We start from the raw sequence: 20900 nt of genomic DNA, 5'->3' as shown, positions 1-20900 counted from the left end.
TTTATAAATTTTAAATTCCTCCCTTAATGTTTGGATTGAATTCTTTTAACTATTTTGCCCTATGAGAAATAAACTCTTTTTAACTCTATTAGTTCTTTCATAATTTTTATCCTTACAATATGAACTATATTATTTCTCTTAATATTTTATAGATCATTTATGGTATATTTTAAAACCAAATTAGTTGTCATTTCTTCTATTTCTTTCCTAGACAAATGCATGATTTGTGGTCGATGTTTATCATTTTTATTAAAGGTTTTTGCACTCATTTGTAAGTGAGACCCATCACCTATGAAAAATATAGACATCTTTTTTTTTTTTTTTTTCATTTGGCAGTCTTAAGGAATTAGTATTTGGACAAAAACAAGGACTAAGGACTACCAAATTTTCACTTTGTTGTACATCCAAATAAGACACACAATCATTTATGTATTGTCTATTTTAGGCCCAAGGAGCTCTCAAGGTTTTAAAATGCATCTCTAAGGTTAAGAGTAACCCAACATATATATCGTTATGAACTTTGTTCTCTATCCGATGTGGGATGTTATAAAAGTTGTTCAACAGGATTAATACATTTGTGAAGCTCAGAAGAATCACAAAAATCAAAGGAAAATCTTTTAAGCATTACAACATAAAAGATGCAGGACCCAACCACACATGCATTTTCCTTATCAAACAATTGTCTTGACAAGCCATTCTAACCCCACTTGGCTTGCCATCACTAGTGATGGACCTACATCATTCAAATTCTCAATGCTCTTTGAAGGCAATATGCGCTTGAAGTCAAAAGAGCTTCGAATTTTTGTTAGATAGTTCATCTTTGCTATTTGGGAACATATTTTCCTTTTCTCTTTTTGTTCTCTTTTTTTTATTAATAGAAAGTTTACCCTTCTAGAGTGTAAAATCCTCTTCAACTTTGCAATTAGAGTTAATACATCTCGTATTCAATTCAATCCTCGTCTTTTTTGACCTCCTAAATTCTAAACCTTGTCTGGGTTTTCCAGTTTTGTGAAAAATTACATCATGGGGACCTAACAGGATGGGATTTGATTCAATGTTAAAGAGAAAATTTTGGAAAAATCTGCAAAACCCTCAACAGTTGTGGCCATAGCTCAACACCAAGATGGGAATTTACAATCTAATAATGTTGATGAATGGTTCATAGACTGCTCTACAAAACTAGAGTTTGTCGGAATGCTTTGCCTTTGTTGAAAGATGTGAAGGTCCTCACATTCTTGAGCAGGAAGAACCTAGGTCCAAAGTAATCAGAAAAGGATAAGAACGCCTAGATCATTTCACACTGAATCACTTTACTCTAGCTACTCTGGTTAAACGGATTCATCCCAGAGAAACCCTGTGAAGATAGCAGCCTTGTTTTAGTTATAAAAAGAAGAAATATGATCATTACTTTTGTACAAACAATGATATTTATTTAGTAATGTTTACATATTCTTAGCATGTAAAAAGAAGTAGACTTAAACGTTTAAGAACATTTAGATACCGGTTTAAGCAAATATATTATTCAAAGTTATACATATAGCTCTATTAGATTTAAGTTAAATAAAGTTAAGAGTCAAAATTTATATTAAGAAACAAATGTTACCTGAGAGTAATTCCTCTTACATTGTAGCAGAACTAAAAAAAAAAAAATTAATTCCTTCAATAGAATTTATATGAAAACTTCATTTATTTTGTGCATGCATTAAAATAATGATTTGACTTGAATTTATTAACAAACTAAAACAAAAATTATTTGTATTATTTATATATCATTATTAAAAATTACATATTTGGATATGAATATAGAATTCCCTTTCTAATTACAAGTTTTTAATCAAAACTTTTGTTGTCTTTGATAGGGTGGAAATATTGTTACATTCCTAATTCATATCAACAATTGTGTGGAAAAGTCATTGCATTCCTAATTGTTGTCAATAATTGTGTGGAGAAGTTGTTGCATTACTAATTCTTATCAACAATTGCTTTAAAATTTTTGCTAAATAATCCAAGTTCTAGAAATTATTGAACTATCCATGTTTACTCAATGACAAGTCTAAAAATTTATAAAAATAATTTAGAAGTCTATAACTAACTCAAATAGTACTATAGTCCAGGACCCAAAACTTTCTTAGTACATAATGTTGAAAATCTACCAAATTTTACCAAATCTTTTCTATACAAGCCAAAATTGAATCAAGTTGAATTGGATTCTTTAGTTTCGTTTCAAATATACTAAAATTTATTAAAAATAACTAGAGGTAAAGATTCTTAATGAAACCATTCCAAAATTGAAACTATGTAAACATTATTAACTGGACCCACAATCTATTGAAATAACACATGGAAAACTTACCAATTGATCTTGTTTAAACTTCCTATTACAATTTTTTTTTTAAATAAATAAATAAATAAATCCCTAGACGGGACTGAATATGTGAGGCTCAGAAGAATCATAAAAATCAGACGAAAATCTTTTGGGCATTACCACATAAAAGATGCAGGACCACACATGCAGTTTTCTTATCAACCAGTCATCTTGACAACCCACTTTGAAGCCCACTTGGGCTTGCCATCACCATTGATGGACTTACATCATTCAAATTTTCAATGATCTTTAAACGCGATATGTGCTTCAAGTTGAAAAGGATTGTAGTTTTTGTAAGATTGTTCGCCTTTGCTATTTGGGAACTCATTTTTCTTTTTCTCTTTTTTTTCCATTTTTTTTTCATAGAACGTTTACCCTCCTTGAATTTAAAATCCTCCGTTCTCTGTTCAGATTTCAGCTTTGTAATTGGAATCAATAGATCTCATATTCAATTCAATCCAAGTGTTTTTCTGGCCTCCTAAATCCTAAACCCTATCTGGGTTTTCCATTTTTGTGAAAAATTAAATCACCAGGTCCGGGGCCCAACAGGATGGGATTATATTCAATGTTAGAGACAAAATTTTGTAAAAGTATATCTACAAAACCCCCTCAACAGTTGTGGCCATAGCTCAAGACCAAAATGGGAATTTACAATCTAATAATGCTGATGAATGCTTCATTGACTGCTCTATCATACTAGACTTTAACTGAATGCCTGTCATTTGTCGAAAGACATGAAGTTCCTCACATGTAGATATGAACATAAAATTCCCTTTTCAACTGCACACATTTGTAATCAAGACTTTTGTTGTCTTTAATAGAGTGGAAAAGTCATTGCTTTACTAGTTCTTATCAATAATTGTTTTCAAGGAATCTAGACCCAATATTCATATCATCAATGGTAGCCATCAATTATCCTAGTTGATGTGAGTGGTATAATCAAGGTAAAGTATATATGAGCTTGATGTATTAAATCTGACTGTTAAAATAGAAAGTGAGGATTGAATCCATTGTATTAAGGCTAAGTAGGGTATTTTACCTAGATTATTTTTTTTTTCTTTTTAAAAGGTAAAATTTGTATTAAAACTTCATCTATGTCAAGGCATAGCACAAATGAAGGGTGGCATGCTTTCATGTAGAAATAAAATAGAATTTCATTTTCTAAATAGGGTATTTTACCATTGTTGTAAATAATTTCTTTTACTTCTTCCTTCCTGAGAGTCAAGAACTCGAAGATATTTGCTTCCCAATATTTCCCATCCAATCATTCCCATCAATTCTTCGTGAAGGATTGGCTTGTAAGAGACGGATTTTATTTTATTTTTTAAAGTATTTAAATAGAAACATGCAATAAAATGATTATATTTTTCTTTAATTTTATTTTGGTTTCCAAAATCATTATTTCTCAAATATATTATTTTAATTATATCAAATAAGAATATATAATTATCATTTCTTAAGATAGTATTGTTAAATTACCAATCTTTAAAAATTTCATTACGGTAACAAATGTTTAAAAAAAATTATTACCATTTTTTTTAAAACTATTAGTCTTGAAATAATTTGTTTTAATTGTATAAAAAGAAGAAAGATGATAATTATTTTTGTATAGACAATGGTATTTAGTTAGTCATTTTTAGATATTCTTAACATGTAAAAAGAAGTAGACTTAACATTTAAGAACATTTAGATACCACTTTAAACAAATATATTATTCAAAATCATACATCTAGCTCTATTACATTTAAGTTAAATAATGTTAGTCAAAATTCATATTAAAAAAAAATGATACCTAAGAGTAATTCCTATGACATTATAACATGAACTAAAAAAAAAAATTCCTTAAGTAGAATTTATATGAAAACTTCATTTATTTTAAGCATGCATTAAAATAATGGTTTATCTTGAATTTATTAACAAACTAAAAAAAATAAATTATTTGTATTGTTTATCATTATTAAAAAAGATGTCTTACTTTTCAATTAAAATTACATATTTAGAAATGAATATAGAATTCCCTTTCCAATTGCAAGTTTTTAGTCAAAACTTTTGTTGTCTTTGATAGGGTGGAAAAATTGTTACATTCCTAATTCGTATCAACAATTGTGTGGAAAAGTCATTGCATTCCTAATCCTTGTCAATAATTGTGTGGAAAAGTTGTTGCATTACTAATTCTTTTCAACAATTTCTTTCAAGGAATCTATACCCAATATTCAAATTATCAATAGTAGATGTCAATGATCCTAATTGATGTGAGTCATCTAATCAAAGTGAAGTGTACATGAACTTCATCTATTAAATCTTAGTATTAACATAAAAAGTAACAATGGAATCCTTTGCATCAAGGCTTAAGGAACAGTAATTATAATGCTAGGAATCTAGATTAATTTTCTTAAGTATAAAGTAAGTCCATACCTTTTGTATAAAAGTTTCTACTTTTATATAAAAATTTCTACTTTTTTTTAAATAAAATATATTCAAATGAAACCTAAATACTTAAATAAAAAATATATCAAATAATAACATTTAATTTAAACTAGTAATTAAAAATGATAAAAAACTTATAAGCAAAAAACTATACTCAATAAAGATTTAAACTAATTAAGTTCTAATAAATAATTGCTCGTGCTTGACCCGTTTTAAAGCCTTTTCACAACTTGAAATCATCTTAAGAAACTTGTCCCAAAGTTTTCACATGCATTCATGACTTTGATAGGTAGTGTCAACTTCTGAATACCAAAAACAACCAAAATAATTGCTCGTGCTTGACCCGTTTTAAAGTCTTTGCCCAACTTGAAATCATCTTAAAAAACACTTGCCCCATAGTTTTCACATGCATTCATGAGTTTGATAGGTAGTGTCAACTTCCAAATAACAAAAACCACTAAAATAATTGCTCATGCTTGACCCATTTTAAAGTCTTTGTCCAACTTGAAATCATCTTAAAAAGTATTTGTCCTATAGTTTTCACATGCATTCATGACTTCGATAGGTAGTGTCAACTTCCGAATAACAAAAACAACCAAAATAATTACTTGTGCTTGACCCATTTAAAGTCTTTGCCTAACTACAAATCATCTTAAAAAAAACTTGTCCCAAAGTTTTTACACGCATTCATGACTTTGATAGGTAGTGTCAACTTCCGAATACCAAAAACAACCAAAATAATTGCTCGTGCTTGACCCGTTTTAAAGTCTTTGCCCAACTTGAAATCATCTTAAAAAACACTTGCCCCATAGTTTTCACATGCATTCATGAGTTTGATAGGTAGTGTCAACTTCCAAATAACAAAAACCACTAAAATAATTGCTCATGCTTGACCCATTTTAAAGTCTTTGCCCAACTTGAAATCATCTTAAAAAATACTTGTCCTATAGTCTTCACATGCATTCATGACTTCGATAGGTAGTGTGAACTTCCGAATAACAAAAACAACCAAAATAATTACTTGTGCTTGACCCATTTAAAGTGTTTGTCTAACTTGAAATCTTCTTAAAAAAAACTTGTCCCATAGTTTTCACATGCATTCATGACTTTGATAGGTAGTGTTAACTTCATACTTGACCCATTTTAAAGTCTTTGCCTATCTTGAAATTATCTTAAAAAAATTATTCCATAGTTTTTGCATGCACTCATGACTTTGATAGGTAGTTTCAACTTTTGAATAACAAAAACAACCAAAATAATTGCTCATGCTTGACCCATTTTAAAGTCTTTGCGTAACTTCAAATCACCTTAAAAAACTTGTCCCATATTTTCACATGAATTCATTGTTTTGATAGGTAATGTCAACTTCTAAACCAAAATGACTAAAATAAAACTCGTGCTTAAATCATTTTAAAGTCTTTGCCTAACTAATAGTCTATTTTGTTAGATTGTGAAACCTAAATTAATGTTGAGGGTTAAGCTCAGCTTGTTAAGAAGTTTTTTTATTTATTGAATGGTGATTTTGCCATGTTGATATTGTATTTAACCTTCTTGTAATTTAGGGTTTCATGTGAAAGTTGAGAGAAGGAGAGGCTTCCACATTGTAACCTTTCTATCTTCTTGTGATTAATAGATTCTTGAGTGTTGGTGCCCTCTATGGGCGTAGGGAATTCATTGAATTTCGAATACCACTCTTATATGTGGTTGCATTAATAATCTTCATAGTCTCACTTGCATTCATGACTTCAATAATTGGTGTAATGATGTCATGACTTATCTCCTTGAATTTTCTTTTGAGAAAACTATTATAGAGGTGACTAGAAACCTATCGAATTTCAGTCCAACCTCACCTTTAGACAAGTTAGGCAATCCCCTAAAGCACTCACTCCATAAAAAGCTCCAATTTTTTTTTAATTATTATTAATACTTTTTTTCTTGTTTTTTTTAGCTATTTTAAATAGTTATCGATAGTTTTTTATTTTAATTAAGTGATGAACAAAAAAGAAAAGAAAAGTTAAAAAGAATGCCCAAACTTTTATAATTATCTATATATATTTGGCATTGAGACATTGATTCAACTACGTTTACCCATTATTGTCATTAGGATTTATTATTTCAATTTTATTAGTCTATAAAAAAAATATATTGATTTTATTTTGAAAACTTAACAGGTTTTATTAAGTCTTTTTATCTTTCTCAACTTCGTGGTTTTTATCTCATATTATCTTTTTCACATAGTAGAAAAAGAAAAAGAATTGTAACTCAAATACACAAAGGAAATAAACTATATGTCCTACAAGTGTAATTAATATATAATAAAGAACTCTAGAGCTAGATACACATTAACTTGCTCTCTGAAGTTATTCCACCTTCTCAATTTGCACACGAGTCTTTACTTGAAAACATTAAAATTAATTGAAATAACATAAGATCTAGTGAAAAGTTGTGATTCACAAGTGTTATGATGGTCAAAATAAATTTAGAACATATTAAAATTTATAATAGGATATAAGAAGTATATGAGATTTAAAAATATGTAATCATGATTCTAGACATATCTATGGTCAATCTATTATCTATACATAAGCTTACTACTTGTGGCAATACCACATCAACATGATCTTTAAGATCTCACTATCCTAGATCACAACTCATTTTTTGGTCATCCATCTAAGGACACAATAAAGCATAATTTACCATTTCAGACTCTACTGCCTAGCTTGATATCAAAACCCACAACACCAATTTATGGTCCTCCCCCTTACTACATAAGTGGTGTGGAGTTTTAGATCAAAACTAAATGAAACACCCATTGATATACATGCTATGTATCATACTCATTATATATTAATCTCTAAAATTTTAACAATTGATTTAAAATATAACAAAGTTAGTTGGTGTTAACATTGAACCACCTCCTTATCATCTATAATTAATCAAATTGGAAAGGATTATATACATGAGCTCAATTACATTCCAAACTTGTTTTGTTTTATTTTATTTATTTTATCGAAATGCTCTTAATTTTTTAATTAAAATTTATACATGTAATTACCCATGAAATAATTAAAAAGTTTCCTTTTCACTCTCTTCTCTTTTAAATATAACCTATTGAAAACTAACAATTAAAATTCTTTTTAAGAAGTGAGGGCCAAAAATTCCTTAACAAAGGCCCACATCAACAACCTAGTTGATACAGGAAGTCCACTTGACCAACACAACCTATACATATGCCTTCATAAAAAATAAAAAACAAATAAAAAGTAAATCTTCTTTGAGTATGTAAAGCCAACATGGGATGGGAGGCAAGTAGGTAGTACATCATTAAAAGAAAAGAAAAGACCAAAGGAGGTAGTGAGATGATAAAAAAAGACTGGAGAGTACAAATATGCATTTCCAGAATGTTTGCAACCTTATATTGTTCATCATGTAAAGATGTGGGAGTAAATGGTAATTGTGGATACCGAGCTATAGCCTCTACTTTGGGCATGGGTGAGCATGATTAGCCATAGGTTAGGCAAGACTTGTTGTGGGAGTTATATACATATTGTGTAGAGTATGACATGTTATTTTAGGATAACTTGCTAGTTGATGAGCTCTTTCATTCCCTAAATTTCTTGGATAATCCTACTTTGATTGATAGATGGATCACTACGCCCCATATGGGCCATATTGTAGTTTCTAAATACAATGTTGTTGTCCACATATTGATCTAGCGGTGCCTAACATTCTAGCGTCTTCGATTGATGTTGTTGTCTATACCTATACGAAAGATTATATTAATTGGTTTTGTTAATAACAATCATTTTAAGAAGGCAATGTCATGAATACTACTATACTTTATTTCTAATTCATTAATCTTACTTAATGAAGTTATTTACTATAATATAAAATTGATTTATAGGTTTTGATGCAACCTGGAGCCCTAATGCCACCTATTACAAGGAGCTGGTATAGGAGTCGATATCAATGTGCTTAGGGTTGGGCGACTCCATATGTACCCACCATTGAGATGTTTCATGATTTAATTTCTGAGAATGTTATCACATAAGATACTATTGATTTGGATGTTGATGTATGATGTATTGTATTATAAATGTTGTATGACAATGTAATCAAGGAAGATACTATGTATTTGAATGATGATATATAATCTATTGTATTATTATTGTTCTATGATGGTTTAGATGCCAATGTCACTTTGAATATTGATGGTAGTGTGAAAGTTACATACAACCGTTAAAAAATTTATAAGCATAGGAGATTACAACAGTAAGATCATATAATATGGAAAAATTTTGCAAAAATATCATAACGTACAAAATGACTTATTAAAATATATTGTTTGCAAAATAATATTTTATAACCATATAATGTGGACATAAAATGCTTGCAAAATTTCATAATATAACAGATGGAAAATAAGGCTTTTGGGTTACCTTTTGAAATGCCTTAAAATTCTGATTTGTTTTTTTACTGACCAATTTTCTCGCTTCAAGTCATGAATGGAACTACAAATACAAGAACCATTCTTTTCTCATAGCACAAGAGCCTTGACCTTTGTTTTCACAGAGAAAAAATGAATAAAATTCGAGAAAAGAACTTATTTCTTCATAAAGAAGAATTGTATTCTTTCTTTTGTTTTTAAGGAGAGAAGAAAACATATTTTAAAAAAAATTAATTGTCACAGCTTTTGGGAAGTTTTAAAACTCCCAAAACTATTCCCCTATTTTCTCACATTTATTGGGTTGGATCAGGTTAGCCCACTTGGGCACCCATACCCAACTCTAACATCCCCCACTTACACAAGATGGGTTGAACTAGCTTGATCACTCATCCAAGTCCATTATGTTCCACTTTTGAAGGTCATTCATACAGGTAAATGGGTCGTGTGACCATGTAAGCACACCTACAATTTGGGAGCTATAATTTGGTAACCAACACAGACCAGCTCCTCATTGAGATTGTCCATGCTACATAGTTGATAATTTAGAAAAGCAAAATGGCTCATAATACAAAAAGTCAAACATCAGATCAAATTCCTTTTTCTGCCCCCCAAAAGTATCGTGATATACAATGTTATGTTACCTAAAAAATATATAAGCCTGACCTAAAAAGTACCGTGATATTACATCCCATACTGCTTCTAATCCATAAGAAGCTCCCAAAGGTAATCCTAGATAAATGTAAGGAAGTTTCCTCACCTTTGCAACCCAATTCAGTAGTTAGACTATCTACATCTGTGACCTTTCCAATTGAAATCAATTCACTTTGATCCAATTTGATTCTAAGCACTAATAATGCCTTAAACCATATGAGTATCCAACTTAGATAAGTCATTTGCTCTTGAGAATTCTCATAGAAGACCAAAGTGTCATCTGCAAATAATAGATGGGACACAACCACCCCCTCTCCCCCCTCCCTTTCACCCTAAAACTTGATAAGTAACCCCCCTCTTAGGCTCTCTCCAACAAGCAACTCAAGACCTCCATAACCAAAACAAACAAAAAAAAAAAAAGGACAAAGGATCCCAATGTCTCAGCGCTCTAGAAATTTTAAAAGAAACCAAAAGGAGTTCCATTAACCAACACTGAAAACTTTGCTATGGAAATGTACTATTACATCCATCTAATCCATTTATGGTTAAAACCCCCTTTTTTTTTTTTTCATAACTACAATCAGAAAAACCCAATTGACATGGCCATATGCTTTTTCTATGTCCAACTTGCAAATGACACCATTGGAGTTGACCTTCAAGGTTAAATCAATTGCTTCATTCACTACAAGGGATGCATCTAAAATTTGTCTCTCCTCTACAAAGGCGTTCCGAAACTTAGAAACCACTTTTCCCCACCACTTGCTTCAATTTATTTGCCAACACCTTTGCCAAAAGTTTGTAAAGACCCTATTAAACCTATTAGTCTAAAATCTTTCAAATCCTCTACACCCCCCTTCTTTAAGATTAAAGACAAAAAAGTAACATTTAAACTTCTTTCGAGCTTGCTATTAGCTTTTGGTTAATAATTCAAATGGGGGGGATAACAATGAGAGGAGTTAAGTCCAATTTTGAGGAGATGTTACCTTTGTGTATCCTTAATGGACTCATACCTTTGTGTACAATTTTCGTTGTATATATAGTGGAGGCGTTTAGTCTTACTTTGATTAGGATTTTGTATTTTGTGAGAAAGAGCTCTCATATTTCTTTTGTACCTTTTTCATAGTTAATATATCTTATGTTCCTAATAAATAAATATATACATATATATTAATGAAAGGAGCTATATGGCAAGGTGCATAGGTTGTATACAAGATAAAAGTCAAAATATAATTCCTTTTCATAATTATAATTACAAAATATAATTATGTATTTTTTAATCGAAGTACTCAATTATATTAGGTTTATTTCATATAAATATATTTTGAGTTTATTATGTATGTAATTTTTTATTAATATTTGTTGGAAAAATAATTAATACTTATTAAAAAATTTTAAAGGCAATACTTACTAAATTTTTTTTAAGAAATACCGACCCTAATCTAAAAAGGGTATAATTGAAGTTCATAAGAGATCAAAATTTCAATTACAAATTTGGTGACCGTTTTGAATACTTGTCAACTAATTATAAATATTTTGGATAATTTTTCCATGGCCAAATTGAAAGAAAGGCAAATAATTAAAGAGATTGGAATGGATCTCTACTTCTCTAGAAAGGAACCCGCCATTGAAATTATTGAATGCAGCCAAAAGCATCAATTAATGTGATGGAGATTCGTCTTTGTCTTTGATACACGTGGGTGAGTAAACGTCCATATGAGAAAATAACATTATTAACGTTATATAACCTCTCACATTAAATATTACTTGAATCAGGTAGAATAGATTTGAAATGGAGGGAACTTAATGTGAAAAGAAAATAAGGGTGCACCATCTCTATCTGTTTTCCATTAACAAATTAACCAAAGTGCAAATTCAACGATTGGGATTTATTTTGATCTGAGAGTTTTGAGAAGCTGTTTGTTGAAATGTCTGAATGAATGACTTGGGTTTCAGCTCATGAATCTAGAAATATACCACATGAAAGGCCTCTTCTTTTTTGAAAGACGCAATACAAGCTTTTACAGGAGTGCAATATATAACATATTCGAAAGAACAATACTTTGAAGGGATTGTCCAAATTAATAAAACAGAATACCAAGTCAAAATTACAACTTTACATCATGGAGAAGGGAGGACCCTCAACTAGCATGACCCAGCAGCTCACCCAATGTTATCATGGGAAACGGTTTTGACAATGGTGGCCACTGTGTTGGGAGTGCTCGACCAACTTGTTGCATAGTCGGCCGAGATTGGGGATTAATACGCAAGCATGCAAATGCTAACTTCACTACAGCCACTACTTCCTCAGCCACTTGATTCACAGGAGGTGAGGGGCGCTGGTCCATCACATCATTCAACAGGCGATGGTCCACAGTTGATGGTGATGAGAATGATGAGGACGCTGACGATAACAGGGACGAGATGAGTTCTCCAGGATGCCTTCCCATAATGACTTCCAATGTTACCACTCCGAAGCTATAAACATCAGTTTTATTATCAACCTTCATGGTGTAAGCAAGTTCTGCAAAGAAGATTTGATCATGCTCTGTTCTGCTAAGCAATTATAACAGTTCTATATATGATGTATAGAGGCAGTACAGAGGTAAGCAAGGAACTAAGAAAATTGTACCTGGAGCAGTATAACCAAAAGTTCCTGCAAATGAAGTCCAATTAGATGAGTCCGACTTTAAAAGCCTAGCCGTGCCAAAGTCAGATACATGAGCCTCATATTCTGAATCTAACAAAACATTGTTGCTCGATATGTCTCGATGAACTATAGGAGGTGAGCAATCATGGTGCATGTAAGATAAAGCTTTAGCCATGCCTTTAACAATGTTTAGCCTCACAATCCAATCTAATTTTTCTGCTTCTTCGTCGTTGCTTAGAATGTTTCGCAAGCTCCCCTTTTCCATAAACTCATAAACCAAAAATGAGATCTCTGCAAATGAACTGAAGCCATAAAGCTTGACGATGTTGCGATGCCTTATCTGTGTTAAAGCATGAATCTCGCTTTTGAAAGCTTTCAAATCAGCCATATCTCCATCTTGTGATGAGTGAAGTTTTTTCACAGCAACAACCCGGCCTGTTGGCAACTCAGCCTTGTAAACAGTACCATATCCTCCAGTGCCGATACACTGTTTCGAACTGAAATTATCGGTCCCCTGTATGATGTGCTCATACAACAATTCTCCATCATGGCCCCATATTGCAAATAGATCTTCAACATCTGCTTCTGGAGACTTGGTTTTTCTCTTCCTCAATTTTTGGAAAAGAAAATAAATGCCAATAATAAAAGAAAATAAGAGCAATAGAGTGCTCACAATGAGGAGCACCATGATCAAAACATAAAACTTGTTGGGCCTCTTTCGACTAGCACTGCATGGCTTGAGATGAGTGACATTATTTCCACACAGACCTTTATTATTTTTGAATGCCTCAAATGGAGTGAAAGCTTTGATGTTGGGGAGAGGACCTTCCAACTGATTGTAGGATATATCAACAACTGTCAGGCTTATCAGATCATCAAAAGTGTGTGGGATGGTGCCAGAGAGCCCGTTATGGGAGAGATTCAACGTTTCCAGGTTCTTTAATTCTCCAAGCAGCGGTGGAACCTCTCCTGTCAACATATTTTGACTAAGATCGAGACTTTCAAGATTTTGCATCTTTCCAATTTCGTCAGGAATGCTATCCACAAATCTATTCTCGCTCAAGTTGAAGAACTGTAATTTCAAGAAGTTTCCCAGCTGTTTGGGAATTGGACCGCTTAAGTTGTTTGATGCCAAGTTAAGAATTTCAAGATTGGATAAGTTTCCCAATTCCAAAGGAATACTGCTTGAAAGATTGTTGTCTCCTAACAACAATTTGAACAATAATGGCAACATTCCCAACTCTTTTGGGATCTTCCCACTTAGATGATTGGCGGAGAGATCAAGTTGTTGCAGTTGAATTGCTTTCCCAAGTTGAGGCGGTATAGCACCAGAAATATTGTTGTTGGAGATGTTCAGGCTTGTGAGCATGTGGCACTGCCCCCATTTCTCAGAAAGCTCACCATAAAAATTGTTGCTGCTTAGATCAATATAATTTAGGGTCGGGTACACACCAAAACTTTCGGCTATGTCTCCCGTCAGTTGGTTTCTTTCAAGCCTAACTCTGAATAAACTAGTGCAATTTTTCAAGCTTTTTGGAATAGGACCAGTGAAATGGTTTCCCATAGCCGTAAAGTTTTCAAGAACACTACCAAGGCATATCTCTTGTGGTAGTTGGCCAATGAAGTTGTTCTCAGATAACTGTAAAGATTTCAAATGAGTGATATTATTCATTTCAAGAGGAATGGCACCACTAAGCTCGTTGTGATTAAGGAACAAAAAGGTTAAGCTAGACAAGTTTCCTATGGAAGCTGGTATTGAACCGTTAAGATTGTTGAATGACAAGTCAAGATCATAAAGCAATCTCAACAATCCAATTTCTTGAGGTATTGAACCAGAAAGCTCGTTCTCAAAAAGATATAAAGTGGTTAAGTTCCTCAAGTTACCTATGGAAGGAGGGATTGGACCAGTGAGATTGTTATGTGATAATTGAAGATCATTAAGAGATCTTAACAATCCAATTTTTTGAGGGATGGAACTAGAAAGCTCGTTCTTAAAAATATGCAAAGTGGTTAAGTTTCTCAAGTTTCCTATGGAAGGAGGGATTGGACCAATGAGATTGTTAGATGACAACTCAAGAGTGAGAAGGTTAGGGAGTGAAGAGAAATTGAGATTGTGGAGTGTACCTCTCAAACAGCAACTGTGAAGGTCTAAATCGGAGACACTTCCTGACTTGTGACAAGTCACTCCAAACCAATGATGGCAAGAATTGCGTCCAGACCAAGAAGAGAGGAAAGATTGGGTTTGATTATCAAGACTGGCCTTCCATGTTAGAAGAGTGAGTGCTTCTTGATCTTGTTCAACTTTCAAAAGAGAAGTGGTAGGGGTAGAGGCAGAAGTAAAAGTGACATGGAATAATGATATTGAGTATAGAAATAAAAGGATGAATATGAAGAAGCAAGGAGTGATGATGAGTTGGCGGAGTAAGGAGAAAGATGAAGAATATTCAAGGCCCATTATTGAATTGGTAGAAATGAAGATGAAACACTTATTTATAGACTTAAATGTGATACATCCAACATTTCCATTAGTTGATGTTGACATCTAACCACCTACTTCGTCTACGATTAATGGAACTAAAAAGGATTATATACATGAGTTCAATTCCACACTTATTTTATTTTATTTTATCAAAATGCTCTTATTTTTTTAATTAAAATTTACACCTACAATTACATATTTTATTTTATCAAGTTGAAGAACTGTAATTTCAAGAAGTTTCCCAGCTGTTTGGGAATTGGACCGCTTAAGTTGTTTGATGCCAAGTTAAGAATTTCAAGATTGGATAAGTTTCCCAATTCCAAAGGAATACTGCTTGAAAGATTGTTGTCTCCTAACAACAATTTGAACAATAATGGCAATATACCCAACTCTTTTGGGATCTTCCCACTTAGATGATTGGCGGAGAGATCAAGTTGTTGCAGTTGAATTGCTTTCCCAAGTTGAGGCGGAATAGCACCAGAAATATTGTTGTTGGAGATGTTCAGGCTTGTGAGCATGTGGCACTGCCCCCATTTCTCAGAAAGCTCACCATAAAAATTGTTGCTGCTTAGATCAATATAATTTAGGGTTGGGTACACACCAAAACTTTCGGCTATGTCCCCTGTCAGTTGGTTTCTTTCAAGCCTAACTCTGAATAAGCTAGTGCAATTTTTCAAGCTTTTTGGTATGGGACCAGTGAAATGGTTTCCAGTAGCCGTAAAGTTTTCAAGAACACTACCAAGGCATATCTCTTGTGGTAGTTGGCCAATGAAGTTGTTCTCAGATAACTGTAAAGATTTCAAATGAGTGATATTATTCATTTCAAGAGGAATGGCACCACTAAGCTCGTTGTCATTAAGGAACAAAAAGGTTAAGCTGGACAAGTTTCCTATGGATGGAGGGATTGGACCAATGAGATTGTTAGTTGACAGTGCAAGATTATTAAGAGATCTTAACAATCCAATTTCTTGAGGAATAGAACCAGATAGTTTGTTTGTATGAAGGTATAAAGTGGTTAAGTTCCTCAAGTTACCTATGGAAGAAGGGATTGGGCCTCTGAAATTATTGGAAGCCAATGCTAGAAAGCTAAGAGATGTTAGAAATCCAAGTTGAGGAGATATTGCACCAGAGAAATGATTGAAACCAAAGTCAAGACTTGTAATCAGTTTGGAAAGATTACCAATGTTGATTGAAATGGTTCCATAAAGGGAGTTGTTATAAAGATTAAGAGTGAGAAGGTTGGGGAGTGAAGAGAAATTGAGATTGTGGAGTGTACCTCTCAAACCGCAACTGTCAAGGTCTAAATTGGAGACACTTCCTGACTTGTGACAAGTCACTCCAAACCAATGATGGCAAGAATTGCGTCCAAACCAAGAAGAGAGGAAAGATTGGGTTTGATTATCAAGACTGGCCTTCCATGTTAGAAGAGTGAGTGCTTCTTGATCTTGTTCAACTTTCAAAAGAGAAGTGGTAGGTGTAGAGGCAGATGTAAAAGTGACATGGAATAATGATATTGAGTACAGAAGGAAAATGAGAAATATGAAGAAGCAAGGAGTGATGATGAGTTGGGGGAGCAAGGAGTAGGATGAAGAATATTCAAGGGCCATTGTTGAATTGTTAGAAAGGCAGTTATTAAGAGGTTTACTTGGAGGGAAGAATGAACATGAAACACTTATTTATAGACTTAAATGTGATACATCCAACATTTCCATTAGTTGATGTCGACATCTAACCACCTGCTTCATCTATGATTAATGGAACTAAAAAGGATTATATACATGAGTTCAATTCCACACTTATTTTATTTTATTTTATCAAAATGCTCTTATTTTTTTAATTAAAATTTACACCTACAATTACATATGAAATAATTAAAAATATTCCTTTTTCACTCCATGCACTTTTAAATATAACTTGTTTAAAATTAATAATTAAAATTCATTTTAAGAAGTAAGGACAAAATATGCCCACATCAACAACCTAGTTGATACAAGAAATCCACTTTAACCAGCATTACCTATATATATATGTCTTTATATAAACCACTTAATGTATTTTTTTTTCAAAAATTCTTAAATATAAACTTAATTTTATTTACAAGAAAGTTGCTATATTCCTACACTAAATTTTATAAAAATGACATTTAAAACATTAATTTTCTTAATCTATTTTTTAAATAATATTGTAATGAAAGAAAAAAGGAAGTGTAGGTATATGTATGTATGTATGTATATATATGTGTGTGTAACTGAATAAAGAGAGAGAGCTATAAGAAAATTGAATAACTTAATAGATAAATGAAATTCAATCACTTTAAGAAGTTTACACCTATTCACCAAAAATAGAAAATGGGTAAATAGTAAATACAAGAAAATTAGAAATTCAATTACTCTTGAAAATGACGACTGACCATGCCTTATGGGATTTGAAATCTTTAACCAAACTCAATATCATTTTTAAGCATCCATGAATGAAAAATAATAATAATAATAATAATAATAATAATAATAATAATAATAATAATCAAGTGGCTTAGGTCATAAATTTTATTTCAAAATCATTTAAGATATAAATCAATTAAAACTAAATTTTTAAGTTTATAAATTTTAAATTCCTCCCTTACTCACTATTTGGATTAATAATCAAATTGCTTAAGTCATAAATTTTATTTCAAAATCATTTAAGATATAAATCACTTAAAACTGAATTTTTAAGTTTATAAATTTTAAATTCCTCCCTTACTCATTGTTTGGATTGAAGTCAAAAGAGATTCAAATTTTTGTTAGATAGTTCATCTTTGCTATTTTGGAACATATTTATTTATTTATTTATTAATAGAACGTTTACCCTCCTAGAGTGTAAAATCCTCTTCAGCTTTGCAATTAGAGTCAATATCTCGTATTCAATTCAATCCTCGTCTTTTCTGACCTCCTAAATTCTAAACCCTGTCTGGGTTTTCCAGTTGTGTGAAAAATTACATCATGGGGACCTAACAGGATGGGATTTGATTCAATGTTAAAGAGAAAATTTTGGAAAAATCTGCAAAACCCTCAACAGTTGTGGCCATAGCTCAACACCAAGATGGGAATTTACAATCTAATAATGCTGATGACTTCATAGACTGCTCTACAAAACTAGAGTTTGTCGGAATGCTTGTCCTTTGTTGAAAGATGCGAAGGTCCTCACATTCTTGAGCAGGAAGAACCTAGGTCGAAAGTAATCAGCAAAGGATAAGAACGCCAAGATCATTTCACACCGAAACACTTTACTCTAGCTACTCTGGTTAAACGGATTCATCCCAGAGAAACCCTGTGAAGATAGCAGCCTTGTTTTAGTTATAAAAAGAACAAATATGATCATTACTTTTGTACAAACAATGATATTTAATTAGTAATGTTTACATATTCTTAGCATGTAAAAAGAAGTAGACTTAAATGTTTAAGAACATTTAGATACCGGTTTAAACAAAGATATTATTCAAAGTTATACATATAGCTCTATTAGATTTAAGTTAAATAAAGTTATAGTCAAAATTTATATTAAGAAACAAATGTTACCTGAGAGTAATTGCTCTTACATTGTAGCAGAACTAGAAAAAATAAAAATTAATTCCTTCAGTAGAATTTATATGAAAACTTCATTTATTTTGTGCATGCATTAAAATAATGATTTGACTTGAATTTATTAACAAACAAAAACAAAAATTATTTGTATTATTTATCATTATTAAAAATTACATATTTGGATATGAATATAGAATTCCCTTTCTAATTACAAGTTTTTAGTCAAAACTTTTGTTGTCTTTGATAGGGTGGAAATATTGTTGCATTCCTAATTCGTATCAACAATTGTGTGGAAAAGTCGTTGCATTCCTAATTGTTGTCAATAATTGTGTGGAGAAATTGTTGCATTAGTAATTCTTATCAACAATTGCTTTCAAGTTTTTGCTAAATAATCCAAGTTCTAGAAATTATTGAACTATCCATGTATACCCAATGACAAGTCTAAAAATTTATAAAAATAATTTAGAAGTCTATAACTAACTCAAATAGTACAATAGTCCAGGACCCAAAACTTTCTTAGCGCATTTTTTTTCTTTCTTTTTTTATATTTTTTTTATAGAACGTTTACCCTCCTTGAATTTAAAATCCTCTGTTCTGTGTTCAGATTTCAGCTTTGTAATTGGAATCAATAGATCTCATATTCAATTCAATCCAAGTGTTTCTCTGGCCTCCTAAATCCTAAACCCTATCTGGGTTTTCCATTTTTGTGAAAAATTAAATCACTAGGTCTGGGGCCCAACAGGATGGGATTAGATTCAATGTTAGAGACAAAATTTTGTAAAAATATATCTACAAAACCCTCTCAATAGTTGTGGCCATAGCTCAAGACCAAGATGGGAATTTACAATCTAGTAATGCTGATGAATGCTTCATTGACTGCTCTACCATACTAGACTTTGACTGAATGTCTGTCATTAATTTGTCGAAAGACATGAGGAACACATGTAGATATGAACATAAAATTCCCTTTTCAACTGCACACATTTGTAATCAAGACTTTGGTTGTCTTTAATAGAGTGGAAAAGTCTTTGCTTTACTAGTTCTTATCAATAATTGTTTTCAAGGAATCTGGACCCAATATTCATATCATCAATGGCAGCCATCAATTATCCTAGTTGATGTGAGTGGTCTAATCAAGGTGAAGTATATACAAGCTTCATGTATTAAATCTTACTATTAAAATAGAAAGTGAGGATTGAATCCATTGTATTAAGGCTAAGTATATATAAGCTTCATCTAGGTATTTTACCTAGATTTTTTTTTTCTTTTTAAAAGGTAAAATTTGTATTAAAACTTCATCTATGTCAAGGCATAGCACAAATGAAGGGTGGCATGCTTTCATGTAGAAATAAAATAGAATTTCATTTTCTAAATAGGGTATTTTACCATTGTTGTCTTTGATAGGGTGGAAAAATTGTTGCATTCCTAATTCCTATCAACAATTGTGTGGAAAAGTCGTTGCATTCCTAATCCTTGTCAATAATTGTGTGGAAAAGTTGTTGCATTACTAATTCTTATCAACAATTGCTTTCAAGGAATCTATACCCAATATTCAAATTATCAATAGTAGACGTCAATGATCCTAATTGATGTGAGAAGTCTAATTAAAGTGAAGTATACATGAACTTCATTTATTAAATCTTAGTATTAGCATAAAAAGTAACAATGGAATCCATTGCATCAAGGCTTAAGGAACAATAATTATAATGCCGGGAGTCTAGATTAATTTTCTTAAGTATAAAGTAAGTCCATACCTTTTGTATAAAAGTTTCTACTTTTATAAAAAATTTCTATTTTTAGAAACAAAAAATAAAATATATTCAAATGAAACCTAAATACCTAAATAAAAAATATATAAAATAATAACATTTAATTTAAACTAGTAATTAAAAGTGATGATAAAAACTTATAAGCAAAAAACTATACTTAGTAAAGATTTAAACTAATTAAGTTCTAATAAATAATTGCTTGTGCTTGACCCGTTTTAAAGTCTTTGCACAACTTGAAATCATTTTAAGAAACTTGTCCCAAAGTTTTCACATGCATTCATGACTTTGATAGGTAGTGTCAACTTCCGAATACCAAAAACAAACAAAATATTTGCTCGTGCTTGACCCGTTTTAAAGTCTTTGCCCCTTGAAATCATCTTAAAAAACACTTTCCTCATAGTTTTCACATGCATTCATGAATTTGATAGGTAGTGCCAACTTCCAAATAACAAAAACCACTCAAATAATTGCTCATGCTTGACCCATTTTAAAGTCTTTGCCCAACTTGAAATCAACTTAAAAAATACTTGTCCTATAGTTTTCACATGCATT

At 31.6% G+C, this 20900-nt stretch overlaps 2 protein-coding genes across 3 annotated transcripts; both read right to left on the bottom strand.

The window, feature by feature from the left end:
- Positions 1-11859: 11859 nt before the first annotated feature.
- Positions 11860-15132, bottom strand: LOC100252543 (MDIS1-interacting receptor like kinase 2). 2 transcript variants are annotated; one of them, XM_059741161.1, is made up of 3 exons: positions 14662-14991; positions 12520-14176; positions 11860-12411 (listed from the first exon to the last, which is right to left on the bottom strand). In XM_059741161.1, exons 2-3 carry the CDS (start codon positions 14099-14101, stop codon positions 12029-12031), a joined length of 1965 nt encoding a protein of 654 aa, XP_059597144.1. In that variant the 5' UTR covers positions 14102-14176; positions 14662-14991; the 3' UTR covers positions 11860-12028. The 2 variants fall into 2 exon arrangements, with proteins under 2 accessions (XP_059597144.1, XP_010645402.3); XM_010647100.3 differs by having other exon boundaries at positions 12520-15132.
- Positions 13192-16646, bottom strand: LOC132254756 (MDIS1-interacting receptor like kinase 2-like). The gene has a single exon (XM_059741162.1). It carries the CDS (start codon positions 16621-16623, stop codon positions 15217-15219), a length of 1407 nt encoding a protein of 468 aa, XP_059597145.1. The 5' UTR covers positions 16624-16646; the 3' UTR covers positions 13192-15216.
- Between the last annotated feature and the right edge of the window lie 4254 nt (positions 16647-20900).

The sequence above is a fragment of the Vitis vinifera genome, chromosome 12 (genome assembly GCF_030704535.1).
Source record: "Vitis vinifera cultivar Pinot Noir 40024 chromosome 12, ASM3070453v1".
NCBI lineage: Eukaryota > Viridiplantae > Streptophyta > Magnoliopsida > Vitales > Vitaceae > Vitis > Vitis vinifera.
Note: the sequence above shows the minus strand (reverse complement) of the source record. Positions and strands in the feature narration are given on the sequence as shown.